Source organism: Leopardus geoffroyi, chromosome E1 (assembly GCF_018350155.1).
Source record: "Leopardus geoffroyi isolate Oge1 chromosome E1, O.geoffroyi_Oge1_pat1.0, whole genome shotgun sequence".
NCBI classification, from domain to species: Eukaryota; Metazoa; Chordata; class Mammalia; order Carnivora; family Felidae; genus Leopardus; species Leopardus geoffroyi.
This window is the reverse complement of record NC_059330.1, coordinates 37,290,917-37,303,198: the sequence shown is the minus strand read 5'-3', so window position 1 is coordinate 37,303,198 and position 12,282 is coordinate 37,290,917. Positions and strand designations below refer to the sequence as shown.

Here is a 12,282-nt window from a genome sequence, read left to right as displayed (position 1 = left end):
AGGTGAAGGAGGCGATGCAGGGTTCTTTGACCTCAGCCCCACCCAGGCCTTGGTTTACCCTCCAGGATCTTACACATCTCTCAGGAGATGCCTGTTTGCCATGCCATTCAGAGCCTCAGCACCTCTCCTGCTGCCCCGGGAGGGCATTGTTGGCACCCGGCAGGCTTCTGGAGTCAGGGAGAACACTGGGCGGTACTGGCCAGATGGGCTCTGACACCCAGAAGCCTCAAGGGCCTTTTAATTCACTTCACATCGATCAACCATCCCTGGGGCATACAGCACAGTGCTGGGCACCGTGGGAAGCCGGTCCTGGACCAGGCCACAGAAAAGCTGCTGCGCACCGTCACTGCCAGAACGGTGCCTGTCCAGGACTGAGGAAGCTGTGGCACTGCCCCAAGTCTGGGAGGAAAGTTTGACAGCCACTTTGCTCGTGCCAGTCATGGACAAGGGCAGGCTTCTAGTTAAGCATTCTCTCTCCTTCATTAGCAACTTCTGGTTCTCCAAGATTTGGAGGAGGCCTCCCACTTGAGACCCTCCAGACCCCCTCCTAAGACAGAATTCTGTTTTGCCCCAGCTCTTTTGCTCAGAACCACTTGGGATAGGTTAGCTACTGGGCAAAGCCGGAAGCTGCTTTCAAAAGGACAAGCATGTAAGAGATGCCATTTGTGGGATTGGTCCAGGGAGGGAAGAGACCTGGACATGGAAAGAGGAAGGATTTTCTAGGAGAGGAAGTGAGAGTCAAGGGTGGCCCTGAGAATTCGTCGACAGGGAGAATAAGCTTGCAAACAGCAAAAACAGAGTAAGTAAAATGCATTTCATTTTATCACAAAGCAGTGCTCCCAACCTCTTCCGTAACATGGCACACCCCGAGGGTGGAGAATTGACATTTAGGCACAACCGGGACCCTAATGAGGAAGGTCTAGGGCAGAGGTCCAGGGCAAGGTCTTCAGAGCAGACAGAACCCGATTCAAGTCCTGTTCTGCCTCTTATCAGCTGCACAACCTGGGGCTGGCTGTCGAACTGCGCCACCTTGTAGTTTTCTTCTCTGTGACAAGGGGAATAGCATGTAAAGTGGTGGGCCCGGAGCCTGGCACAACAGGCTCTCCAGAGATGCCATTCTCAGCACGGTTACCCAAGTGAGCTATTCCAGCGCGTTGGACCCACGAGGGGATAGGATGGGAGACACGGGCAGCAAGGGACAGTGGACACGGAAGCAGAGAGCAACGCCCTCATCTGCTCAGCTTCTCTGCCTTGGACGTGGAGAGCTGAAAGACTGCTTCTATGAGGTCTCCGGTTGGGAAAACTAGGGACAAAGACACTGATAAGAGCCTCCACCGGGAAATGGAGTAATGGAGCGCCTCCCCATCTCTGAGTGGCCCTGTATCTGAGGGGGTCATGGTCAGTGAAGTCGGGGAACACATGCCACTCCCCACCCCAAGTTCTTCCACATCTCTGATGGGTGATGGCACGGCCGGCAAGGGAACAGTGTGTTTGTGGGCAGGCTGGGTACAACAGGCTGGCTATGAGTCCGGAACAGGGTCAGGAGGGTCAGGCTGCCCGCTGGCTGGCACGACGGCGTCCCTTTCACGCTGCTGTCTGATGTACTGATCCAACAGGGCAGTCAGCTGCAGGGGCTGGTGCTGAAGCAGGAAGTGGGTCTGGGCCATGAGGAAGGTGAGTCCTCCTACCAGCTCCCCCTGCACCAGGGCCAGGCTGGGAAGCTTGGAGTAGTTGATGAAGCCCTGCCTGCTGAGGATGGTGTTGTCAACGCAGCCACCTGGAAGAACACAGGGTTAGCTGGGCTCCCCACAAACGCCTCCCCTCCTCTGAAAACAATGCTCCGACCTGATGTTCCAGTGCGCGCTCTGCCACCCTGCCTCACCTCCCACCCTCCCCCCCCCCCACCCTGATCTGGTTCTCACTCCAGCCCCACCCCACTGCCACTCTGTTTGGGACCGAGCCCCTCTCTTCTTTCCTAACTCTTGCCTAGAAAACCCTTACGTAAGACATCCACCTGGCCCAACCCCCACTAAGTCATTGTTGCCGAACCTTTCTTAAAAGAACAAGGAGCATGTGTGTATGGGGGCAGGGGGTCCACAGAGACCTATGAAACCAGTCTTCTCTGTAGAAGAATCACCTCTGAGGATTCTTACCTTTGGGGGGGGGGGGCGGCGGGGGGGCGGGGGAGGGGGGGCTCTGGGAAACATTGCTCACTGTCCCTCAGTGCCCTTGACCTGGGCTATTTGAGTTTCTCCGTCTGTATGGACTTCAGCACCCCTACTCCACTGCTAGTCTCAAGGTGTCTGAACTCTCTCCCTGCAGGGCCCTCTCTCTGCCTCCCTTCTTTTTCCACCCAGTGCAGATATGACGCAGGGTAGTGAGCCAGCACAGCTTCTGGACTGACACAGGCGGCCCTCAACAAATGGCGCTACTGACTCAGGTCCCATCCGTGAGAGGATGTCCCTGCCAAGGATGTCCGCAGTCTTACCCACATGTACTCAGCAGATGGCACCAGGCTGCTGTAGACCCCACTCCCCTTCGCCCCCATCCTCAACCCGCAGGGGTGCGTGCTCACCTAGCAGGGGCAGGAAAGGGACACCCTTCAAGATGCGCACCATCTCCTTGACTTTGGGCTCCTCGCTGACCAGCAGCAAGTTGTGCCCCACAAAGAGGGGCAGCAGGTTCTGGTATTTGGAATCTGCTAGGAAGGGCTTCAGAACCTGGAACGGCAGGAAAGAGGGCTCACTGGGGACCAGTGGCCTGATCACAGGCCAGGTCGTGCCGAGTGTGCAAGCCGACGGTCTCCTCGGCCCCTAACTGCAGTTTAGGTGCCAGACTGGAGGAAGGTGGCTTGTGGAGTGGGGAGGGACGGCGGGGTCTGATTGGCAGGGGGCAGGGGAATCCGGGCACCCACACCAGAGGGCTGCTGCCTACCTGGTTGGGGAAGATCTTCATCAAGATCTTGTGTTTCCGCAGCTGGTGCCGCACAAGAAGCTTGTCCTCGGCACTCAGAGCCACATTCTGACAGACAGCTATCATTCGGTTGTCTCGGAAAACTGCATCTATCTCCCGACGGAGGAGCCGGATAAGGCCTGTGTCCTGAAGTCAGGAAGGGATGACCAAGGGGACATAAGCTGCCCTTCTCTCCTTGTACCCCTTATTCCCTCAGGGACGGGTGCTGGAGCTCTCAGTGACGCCCAAACTTGGAAAAGATCTGTGTACAAGCGGGAGGGTTGGGGCCCCGCCTCCCAAGTCGAGTTCCGTCTCCCACCCCACCCTTTCATTTTCATCAGCTAACGACGGTCTTTACAGCAGTGTTTTCAAACCTGACAACACTCATCCCCTTGAACTGGCCACCCATCTGACCCAGTCCACATTTGACAATAATGTGGTCAAAATTACTTTATCCCTCTGACACTGTACTCGTGTTGCGCGATTTTACCAATTATAAAGACAAGATCGCTCTTTGGCAGCATTAATTCAGAACTGAGGCATTTGCACAGGACAAGACTTCATTTTCTGAAGACCGTGTTTCTCAAAGTTGACAGCTTGTGGACCTGACAATGAGCGTGGAGTTACAAATTCTCCACTGGCCCTTCTGTTCTTTTTTTAAGGACAAAAACTCTCTTATCATTTCTCTAGGAAAACATGGAAACTTCAAGCCCTTTCAAGACAGGAGACATGGGGCGCCCGGGTGGCTCAGTTGGTTCAGTGTCCGACTCCTGATTTCGGCTCAGGTCATGTTCTCATGGTTCGTGAGTTCGAGCCCCACATCGGGCTCTGTGCTGACAGCACTCCACCTGCTTGGGATTCTCTCTGCCTCTCTCTGTCCCTCTCCCACTTGCGTGAGCATGCACGCTCTCTTTCAAAATAAATAAATCAACTTAAAAAAAAAAAAAAAAAAAAGACAGGAGCTATCCTTTCCCCTACCCCCACCTGCTTGGACAGCTTTTCATACACACATTTTTGGAGGCAAGTAAAGAATGCAGGAAATCCAGGAGGCCTGTCCGATCCACGGAGCCCCAAACGCCAAGCAGAACCAAGTGCACGTTTCATGTTAAAGCATGTGGACCACAGGGTCAAAGAGGGGAAGTAATGACGTGGAGGGCTGTGTCCTGGAGCCCTACTTCATTATGGCCAGCATCACAGCACCAAGGACAGTCTCCTCCTTACCTCCTGCGGGGGGCTGGGAGGACATGGTAGGCATCGTGGGTTGACAGCAGGCTTGGGGGGGATATACTCAGTGAGAGCCATCAGCTTCTGCCGCTCAAAGTGCATCACGCGACGATGGCGGGTAACAGCCTTGGAGCCACAGCGGACAGTCTGGCGGGTGGGCAGCCGGCCTGGGAGGGGAAACGGCAACGCTGTGATGGGTGCCCTCTGGGAGTCCTTAGTCGGTGGGCTTCAGATGGAGAAAAAGCTCACCTCTGGGCAAGCCAACCACAGCTCACAGAGCTAGACTCAACACAAGAGGGGAACAAGGAATTGTCTGCTAGGAATCCTAAACTCCCCAAACTTCTCTTTAACGGGAGACCTTAGGTCAGCTGCTTGATCCTTGGAGGCTCCCATTTCGCCAGCTCTTCTTCATGCACAGAGATGGGGGAAAAGATGAGAACAAAGGAAAGGTATTTTGACTACATTAAAAAAAGGGGGGGGGGGCACTTGGGTGGCTCAGTCGGTTAAGCGTCCGACTTCAGCTCAGGTCACGATCTCGCGGTCTGTGAGTTCGAGCCCTGCGTCGGGCTCTGGGCTGATGGCTCAGAGCCTGGAGCCTGCTTCGCATTCTGTGTGTGTGTGTCTCTCTCTCTGCCCCTCCCCCATTCATGCTCTGTCTCTCTCTGTCCCCAAAATAAATAAACATTAAAAAAAAAAAATTTTTTTTTTTAAATAAAAAAAAAGGGGGGGGGGGGGCGAGGGTTGAGCAATTTTTTTTTTTTTCTAAAATGGCCAAAGAGTAAATATTTTAAGTTCGAGAACCTTATGGTCTGTCGCCACTATTCAACCATGCCACTGTATCACGAAAGCAATCATAGCCAATACGAAACAAGCAGATGTGGCTGTATTCCAAAAAAAGTTTATTTCTAAAACATGGTGACCAGTCCTGCCACAACATGCCTACCCCTGGCCTAAGCCAGTGGTTCTCAAGGTGCACTCTTCCCACCCAGCCAGCAACATCAGTATCATCTGGGAACGTGTTAGAAATACAAGTTCTCAGGGCCTGTCCTAGACCTACTGAAGCAGGAGCTCTGGAAGGGAGCCCAGCAAATAGTGTCCTAATAAGACCTGCAGGGGTTACAGATGCATGCTGATGTCGCAAAACCACTGCTCTCAGCACTGCTCTGAAGCCTTCTCCCATGATTTGAAGCAGGAGGGAAAAGAAGTTATACATCGCTCACAGCTCCCCCAAACAGGCCTCCCTTGCCTCTCTTCTTGTTTGCAGCCATCGGTGAAGAGTAGCCCTCGGAAGACAAGGGAGCCACTTGAAAGCCCTAAGCCCAAGTGACCCCTTCATCTTGGACAAAAGGACCCAGGCTAGAGCCTCCCACCTGCAGCCCTTCCCAAGACTGAGATGGAATCTCAGGGAAAATTCAGCTAGAAGGTGGTTCTAACAGGGAGCATGCAGGTTTGCTGGGGTGAGAGGTTTTATTGCCAGCAGCCACAAAACCTAAGAACACAGGGCTCTGGATCAGATGGAACCAGATTTTAATCTCTCTTCTGCCACTTACTAGCTGTGACCTTGACCAGTCACTCGACTGGTCTAAACTTGAACTTCTTCACCTGTAAAGAGGCCATGGTAATGACTTCTTCATGACAAGCTTTAAGATTTAAATGAGATAATACATGTAAATCCTTTATCACTGTGCCTGGCCTGTATCATGTGCTCAAAACCATTCATTAAACAAACATCTATTTCATGCCTACTAACGCCCACACCACGCCACCTGCTGGCGATGGTGAATGAGCATGGTTCTGCCCTTAGGGGGTTTGAAGTCTAACACAGGAGACAGACACATAATAAACAAATGCAAAATTACATGATGGGTAAAGGGGGTCAATAAACAGGGTGCAAAATACAGATTTCTGCTTTGCAGAAGGTGGCCAGGGCAGGCCTGAGAAAATGACATTTAAGCTGAGACCGTAAAAAGGTGGCATAGCGCCAAGGTCGGGACGGGCAGTGGTTCCAGCAAAGGAAACTGGAGGCGAGCAAGAGCCAGGTGGTAGACTATAGAAACCCAGAAAAGAAAGAGTACTCGGGCATAGGGAAGAAATACAGCAGTTGTCGCTGACGTTGTTGCTGCGCTGCTGTTATCACTAGTATCTGGAGTCACAGGGAATTAGCTGGAGGAAGGAGGCCAGCGATCTGGCTGGTGTCTGGGGTCATCGAGAGCTGTCTGGAGAGATTACGGAAGGGGATCAGTGGTGGAAGAGGGGAGAGGAGAACTAAGAGCACCGGCCGGAACGCGCCGTGAGGACCTGGGCCGCTCCTTACCCGCCTGGGGCAGGAGACCCCCTCGCAACTTCCCAGCCAGGGCCGCAGCCATCTCCACCGGAAGAACAGCCAGGAGCCGGGCGAGACAGAAGGAGCTAAGGATTGTGGGAAGCCCTGGGGCCGGAAGCAGCCGCTGGATCCGCCCCCCCCCCCCTCCCGGCTGGAGCAGTAATCCGCATGCGCGCTAAGCCCAGGAACGCCTAGTCCGCGCTCCCTGACGCCCCAACTGGCGTCCAGTCTCCTAGCAACGACGGTTAGCCTCTTCCGCACAGCTCTTTTCTCAGGATCCTCACCCTCCACTCTCTGCCCACAGTCCCCCATTGGGGACTAGCGAAGCCCCTCTGCGCCCCTCAAACTCCAGACCCGTCTCCTCGATTTACTTTTGTCTTCTACCCCGCCTCATTAATTTGCTCTGAATCAACACTTTCCCTTGTCCCTCCTGTCTCTGAAATTCTCTCTTCTCATACCATCCTGGGTTCCGCCATCCCGGGGACTAAGTTGCTCTGCTTCCTTTCGTGCTAATCCCGCGCCAGGCCAGTAGCCTTTAGATCATGACCGGAGGTGAGTAGGGGATGGAGAGGTGGGTAGAACAGTTGGATGACAGTAGGGTCAGGCTTCCAAGAATAAGGGAATCGTTCTCGTCTTTTCACAGGTAATTTTGCCCAGAGTCCAGAGGAAGGAGGCGTGTGCATCACTGAAACCCTTATCACTAAGCGGAACTTGGCCTTCCCTGAGGATGAGGATCTGTCAGAGAAGATGTGAGTGCCGGCGGGAGGAGAGGGGTGCTGGACAATTGAAACACACAGAATGACCAGTCCCCTGAGCTGTACTGTTTCTTCAGCTCATCTTTGTCCCTCTCTTTATTTACTCCACGCATCCAGTCAGTGGTAATGTCCAATCGACTTTGCCTCCTGAAACAGTATTCTATTTCCTTTTTTTTTCTTTTTTTTTTCTTTTTTCTTTTTTTTTTTTACCATGCCCGCTCAACTGCCTTGAATAAGGCTCTTAAGTAAGCCATCGCCTCTCAATAAACTCTTCATCAGTTTCCCTGCCCCCAGTCCAGGCTCCCCATATGGTTACCAAAGTGATCCTTTTTTTTTTTTTTTTTTTTCAAAGTGATCCTTTTAAATGACAAATCTGATCAGGCACTCCCTGGTAGAACCTTCCTTGGCTCCCTAGTACTTCCAGGATAAAATCTAGCATGACCCTAGTTGACCGTTGCTGCCTTTTTCACCATTCTCCACAATTCCTCCAAGACCCTCTGTTCTCACACCTTAGCACCCTTTCAGATGGTGCTGAGCACCTGAGAGCTTGTTAGTAATGAAGACTCTCAGGCCCACCTCAGACCTACTGAATCAGAATCTGCATTTTAACAAGACCCCCAAGGGATTCGTGGGCAACTAATGTTGGAAAAGGCCTGGATTCTCACATACTGTTCCTTCTGCTTGAAATGCCTTCTCCTCATCCCCCTCTCACTTTCCTGGCTAACTCCTACTTGTATGTCACCTCCTCCAGGAAGCATTCCCTGCTCCCCTATTGAGGACTCAGTCCACAGTCCATGTACCCCCTTAGTCCCTTCATGTGTCTGTCACCCACTTGTCCTAGATGTTTGGCCTGCTTCCCTAATAGTGATGGGCAGGGACTCTCATTTGTCTCCAGTGGGCACTCAGTAAATGTTGTGGAATTAATGAATGAGTGGATGAATCAAGTGATTTTCCTTCCATGGACCACTCGAAAGGGAAGCGAGGAAGGATATTCCTGCAGAGATTGTCTCATCCCTGTGCCAGTGCCCGCTTCCACCATCTGAGCTGGCCCAGGGAAGCCTTCCCTGGCCTCTGAGTCTCTCTGGGAACCATAAGCTGTTCAACCATTTCCCAATCCAAGGGTCCTATTCCTCTCACCCTCTGATTCTTCCTGGTGCTACTGATTGAGATCCAGGTCTCCAGGTTGACCTGGTTTCATGATCTGGACACTGCCTCATGAGTCAAGAAGTCCTGACATCTCAGCCAAGCCACTTAGCTCGAAAACCCTTTCCTACCCCCTCCCATCTTCCCTGCCAAGGGACCACAGAAGTGGGATCTGTTACACCACCTGCTGACTGTTCCCCCAGGTTTCACACTCTTGCTGAACTGCAGACTGTCCGCCTGGACCGAGAGGGGATTACTGCTATCAGCAACCTCGAGGGCCTCCAGAATCTTCACAGCCTCTATCTGCAAGCGGTACCTTCTTGCCTCCTGCTCTCCCTCCCCCCTTGCCCTCTCTGGACCAAGTCTGTTTAATGTGAAAGCAACCAGTCAGGCCATCTTGCCCATTCCCTGGTGTTCAGGTAGGCATACCTTCATTGAGACTGTTCCAGAGGGGCACCTGGCTGGCTCAGTCAGTGGAGCATGTGACTCTTGATCTCAGGGTTGTAAGTTCGAGCCCCACGTTGAGGGTAGAGATTGCTTAAAAATAAAATCTTTTTTAAAAAAGAAAATGTTGGGGCACCGGGGTGGCTCAGTCGGTTAAGCGTCTGACTTCAGCTTAGGTCACGATCTCGCGGTCCGTGGGTTCAAGCCCCGCATCGGGCTCTGTGCTGACGGCTCAGAGCCTGGAGCCTGCTTCCAATTCTGTGTCTCCCTCTCTCTCTGCCCCTCCCCCGTTCATGCTCTGTCTCTCTCTGTCTCAAAAATAAATAAACGTTAAAAAAAAAAAAAAAGAGAGAGAAGGAAAAGAAAATGTTCCCAGATGAATCAGGAATTCTCTTGAAAGACCAATCCTCCCAAAAGATATCCTGAGCATGCTCTTGAATCACTGTTTGTTTTTCTTGTGTATGTCAGACACTTCTCTTGGTTTAGAAGTTCTTTTTGGTGTCTACCCTAAATCTCCCGTGTTCTATAGCTCGCGCGCATTTCCTGTTTTGAGGAAATGAAAGAGGGAACCAGAAGATTCCTCTGCATCCTTTAGAACCCTGAAGGCTGTCTGGTGGTAGTGGGTGGTTGGTTGATTGGATAAACATATTCAACTCCTCCAGGGTGAATATATCCAGTGCCCTTAACCTTTCTTCACAGAAACCTTCGAAATCAAAGTAATATATGTTCATTGTTCCCTCCGTGTACATAAGCCACCACCAAGGCTTTTCCTATTTCCCCGTGGCCCCTTGGTTTCCTTCTTGATTTCCAGGTCGCTCTTTGGTTGTGGGGTGAGCAGGGTATACTTTAATGTAAAGTTTATCTAGCCCCTAAGTTTACACCCCTAACCATCCACCCAGAGAAAGCAAATCATTTCGAGGTAGTGACAACTCCAGTTCCGGGAGTGGGGTGATTATTCCCAGGGTGCCAGCCCTCCAGCTGCAAGAGCAGACATGGTCTGCTTAGTTTCCCCACCTCATTTGCTTTCTGCAGAATAAGATCCAGCGAATTGAGAACCTGGCCTGCATCCCCTCCTTGCGGTACGTGGGGTCAGGGCTCAGGCCCGTGGGGAGGGGGTCGGGAGGGAAACACGGGGACACCCCAGAGAACTGACTGGCTCAGACATCTCCAAGCCCAACGTCTGGTCAGCTCAGGACCCCGCAAGCCTCACTCTGCTTCTCTCACCCCAGAAGACCATGTGTCCCCATCCATTGTGTGGCTGCTCAGCCAGGGGCCCCGAGCGCCTGCTGCCTTCCTCCCTTCCTTTGGTGGTTCTGTGACTCAGCTCTGTCTCTGCACCCCTCCCTTCCCCTGCAGCTTCCTGTCTCTGGCAGGAAACCAAATCAGGCAGGTGGAAAACCTCCATGACCTCCCACATCTCCAGTTTCTGGACCTTTCAGAGAACCTGATAGAAACACTGAAGCTGGGTAGGAATGTCCTTGCCCCAGCTCACGGGCTAAGACTTGGGCAGGACCCTCCCTCCCTCCCCTCTGCCACCACCTCCCTATGCTTGTATTGGCGGCAAAGCCTCTGGGGGTCCTGGGAGGTGGAAAAGAGGCAGTGGCTTTGGGCCAGAAGGTGGGTATGGGACCTTCACTGCCCTCTCTTTGGTGTGTGCAGATGAATTCCCGCAGAGCCTTCTCATCCTCAACCTGAGTGGAAACAGCTGCACCAACCGGGATGGGTACAGGTGAGGATGCATTGACGGTGGGAAGAAACGGGGTGATGGCTGAGCTCCTCGTATTCTTAACTCCACACGGACTCCCTCTCGGCCTGCAAACTTGGGGTCACCATCCATGGCACCTTCTCGTCTCTCACCCCAGCTCAAGTGGGCCGCTTTTTCTCTTCCACCCTGCCCCCCCCCCCCAGAGGTCCACATGGAGCCAGCCCTTAGCTCTTTGGGGCTGAGCGCAGGCCCGTCTCCCAGCTTGTGAACACCACCCCTCTGGGTGCAGTTCCTATGGCTTGTGCCTGCACGCCCTCCCAGGCCCCCCACCCGGGGCTGCCCTCCTGGGTAGCCTCTGCCCTTTCTGCCCTGCAGGGAGCGAGTGACAGAAGCCCTGCCGCTGCTCCTGGACCTGGACAAGCAGCCTGTGTTAGAGCGCTGGGTCTCGGACGAGGAGGATAAAGACTCAAGCGACGAGAACGAGGAGTTCCCGGAGCTGAGTGGTCCGTTCTGCACAGAGCGAGGTGGCCGGGCTTTCCAAGGCTTGCGCCCTCCCTAGAACTCACCTCTGCCCTGTGGGGCACTGGGGAAGCTAAGATGGCAGCGGGGGCGAGGGAGGAGGCCCCAGGCCCAGACCAGCATCTGGGTCACAGGATGGTACAGCCGGGGCCAGGTATCGGCCTGGCGTGCAGGCGACTCACCCTCCCCATTAGGGCCAACAGAGGGTTAGTTTGGGAAGGGTGTCAGCCAGAGAACTCCCGCCTCAGCCCAGGGGCCGTCCTGCCAAGCCATCTGCCGCCTCCCATCTTGGCCCCTCGCAGGCTTCCTCGAGGAGCTGAAGCAGGAGATGAGCAGACACAAGGAACTCAGGCAGCAGGCAGCCCTGACCGAGCACCTTCTGAGGATGGGGACAAAGCCTGCCCTCACCGACCTCCCCCAGCTGCCCGGGGGGGCCCTGGCTAGGGACGGCAGTCCTTCTGTCACTCCCACGCCGAGGAAGGAGACACCTCCCAAGCCCGCCTCCCTGCCACAAGCCACCTCTGCCACCAAGAAACCCTGCCCTCTGGTTTCCAGCCAGCAAAGCAGTGTCCAGGCAAAGAAGGGGGCCCGAGCAGCCACAGCCCCCAAGGCCTCACTGGCTGGGGCCCCCAGCACAACCAAAATGGTGACCAAAAGAGTCAGGAAATGAAGTGCGGCCCCTCCCTATCAGCAAAGCCACAGGAACAAGGAACGGGGAAGAAACAGGGTCTCCTTCTCAGACCCCTCTCCTGTGGCAGGAGCCCACCCCAATAAAATGTCTCCAGGCCCTGAATGCATCTTTCACGTCACTTGGGGGACATCTCAGGGGAAGCAAGCCGTCAGGGTAGTGGGAAACAGTCACAGAAACACAGAACCTGATTCTAAAGAACACACGTCTGACCTTTCGGGAACCACCCAAAGGGCTGGCACACCTCAACCCCTCCCCCCCAGCTTCCTGGGTCCTGAGTGGGCATCACCTTGTGGTAGATGCCATCTCACTGCCACTCCCAGGGACTGCCCTTCCAAGGCTCAAGCCAAGGACCCAAAACCCTGCGGTTCTAATTCTCCCCAAATAGTAGCCCCATTTTGTGCCAGGCGTGATCTCTTGCACACACGCGCTCACACACCTGGGGGGGGCACCTCTCCTCACAGGCCCCTTCCACAACCTTCTCCATCACCCAAGTGAGAAGATTGTGCTGCCTGGCAAGCCCACCAGA

The 12,282-nt window shown here is 53.9% G+C and overlaps 2 protein-coding genes across 4 annotated transcripts; one reads left to right on the top strand and one right to left on the bottom strand.

Annotated features, from left to right (window-relative positions):
• Window positions 1-800: 800 nt before the first annotated feature.
• MRPL10 (mitochondrial ribosomal protein L10) lies at window positions 801-6,617 on the bottom strand. Of its 2 annotated transcripts, XM_045488587.1 has the most exons (6): window positions 6,491-6,570; window positions 4,426-4,582; window positions 4,174-4,343; window positions 2,935-3,099; window positions 2,576-2,720; window positions 801-1,777 (listed from the first exon to the last, which is right to left on the bottom strand). In XM_045488587.1, exons 3-6 carry the CDS (start codon window positions 4,276-4,278, stop codon window positions 1,521-1,523), a joined length of 672 nt encoding a protein of 223 aa, XP_045344543.1. In that variant the 5' UTR covers window positions 4,279-4,343; window positions 4,426-4,582; window positions 6,491-6,570; the 3' UTR covers window positions 801-1,520. The 2 variants fall into 2 exon arrangements, with proteins under 2 accessions (XP_045344543.1, XP_045344542.1); XM_045488586.1 differs by lacking the exon at window positions 4,426-4,582 and having other exon boundaries at window positions 6,491-6,617.
• A 71-nt stretch (window positions 6,618-6,688) lies between these two features.
• On the top strand, window positions 6,689-11,858 carry LRRC46 (leucine rich repeat containing 46). Of its 2 annotated transcripts, none has more exons than XM_045488585.1 (8): window positions 6,689-7,051; window positions 7,143-7,248; window positions 8,601-8,709; window positions 9,874-9,920; window positions 10,198-10,307; window positions 10,501-10,570; window positions 10,922-11,049; window positions 11,368-11,858. In XM_045488585.1, exons 1-8 carry the CDS (start codon window positions 7,042-7,044, stop codon window positions 11,733-11,735), a joined length of 948 nt encoding a protein of 315 aa, XP_045344541.1. In that variant the 5' UTR covers window positions 6,689-7,041; the 3' UTR covers window positions 11,736-11,858. The 2 variants fall into 2 exon arrangements, with proteins under 2 accessions (XP_045344541.1, XP_045344540.1); XM_045488584.1 differs by having other exon boundaries at window positions 10,922-11,070.
• Window positions 11,859-12,282: the final 424 nt, after the last annotated feature.

Coding starts and splice junctions, on each gene's coding strand:
- LRRC46 (XM_045488584.1), top strand. Junction 7,249..8,600: donor GAGGATCTGTCAGAGAAGAT/GTGAGTGCCGGC, acceptor CTGTTCCCCCAG/GTTTCACACTCTTGCTGAAC. Junction 8,710..9,873: donor ACAGCCTCTATCTGCAAGCG/GTACCTTCTTGC, acceptor TGCTTTCTGCAG/AATAAGATCCAGCGAATTGA.
- MRPL10 (XM_045488586.1), bottom strand. CDS start 6,542: ATGGCTGCGGCCCTGGCTGGGAAGTTGCGAGGGGGTCTCCTGCCCCAG. Junction 4,344..6,490: donor GGGTCTCCTGCCCCAGGCGG/GTAAGGAGCGGC, acceptor TTCCCCTCCCAG/GCCGGCTGCCCACCCGCCAG. Junction 3,100..4,173: donor CTCCCAGCCCCCCGCAGGAG/GTAAGGAGGAGA, acceptor TCCTGACTTCAG/GACACAGGCCTTATCCGGCT.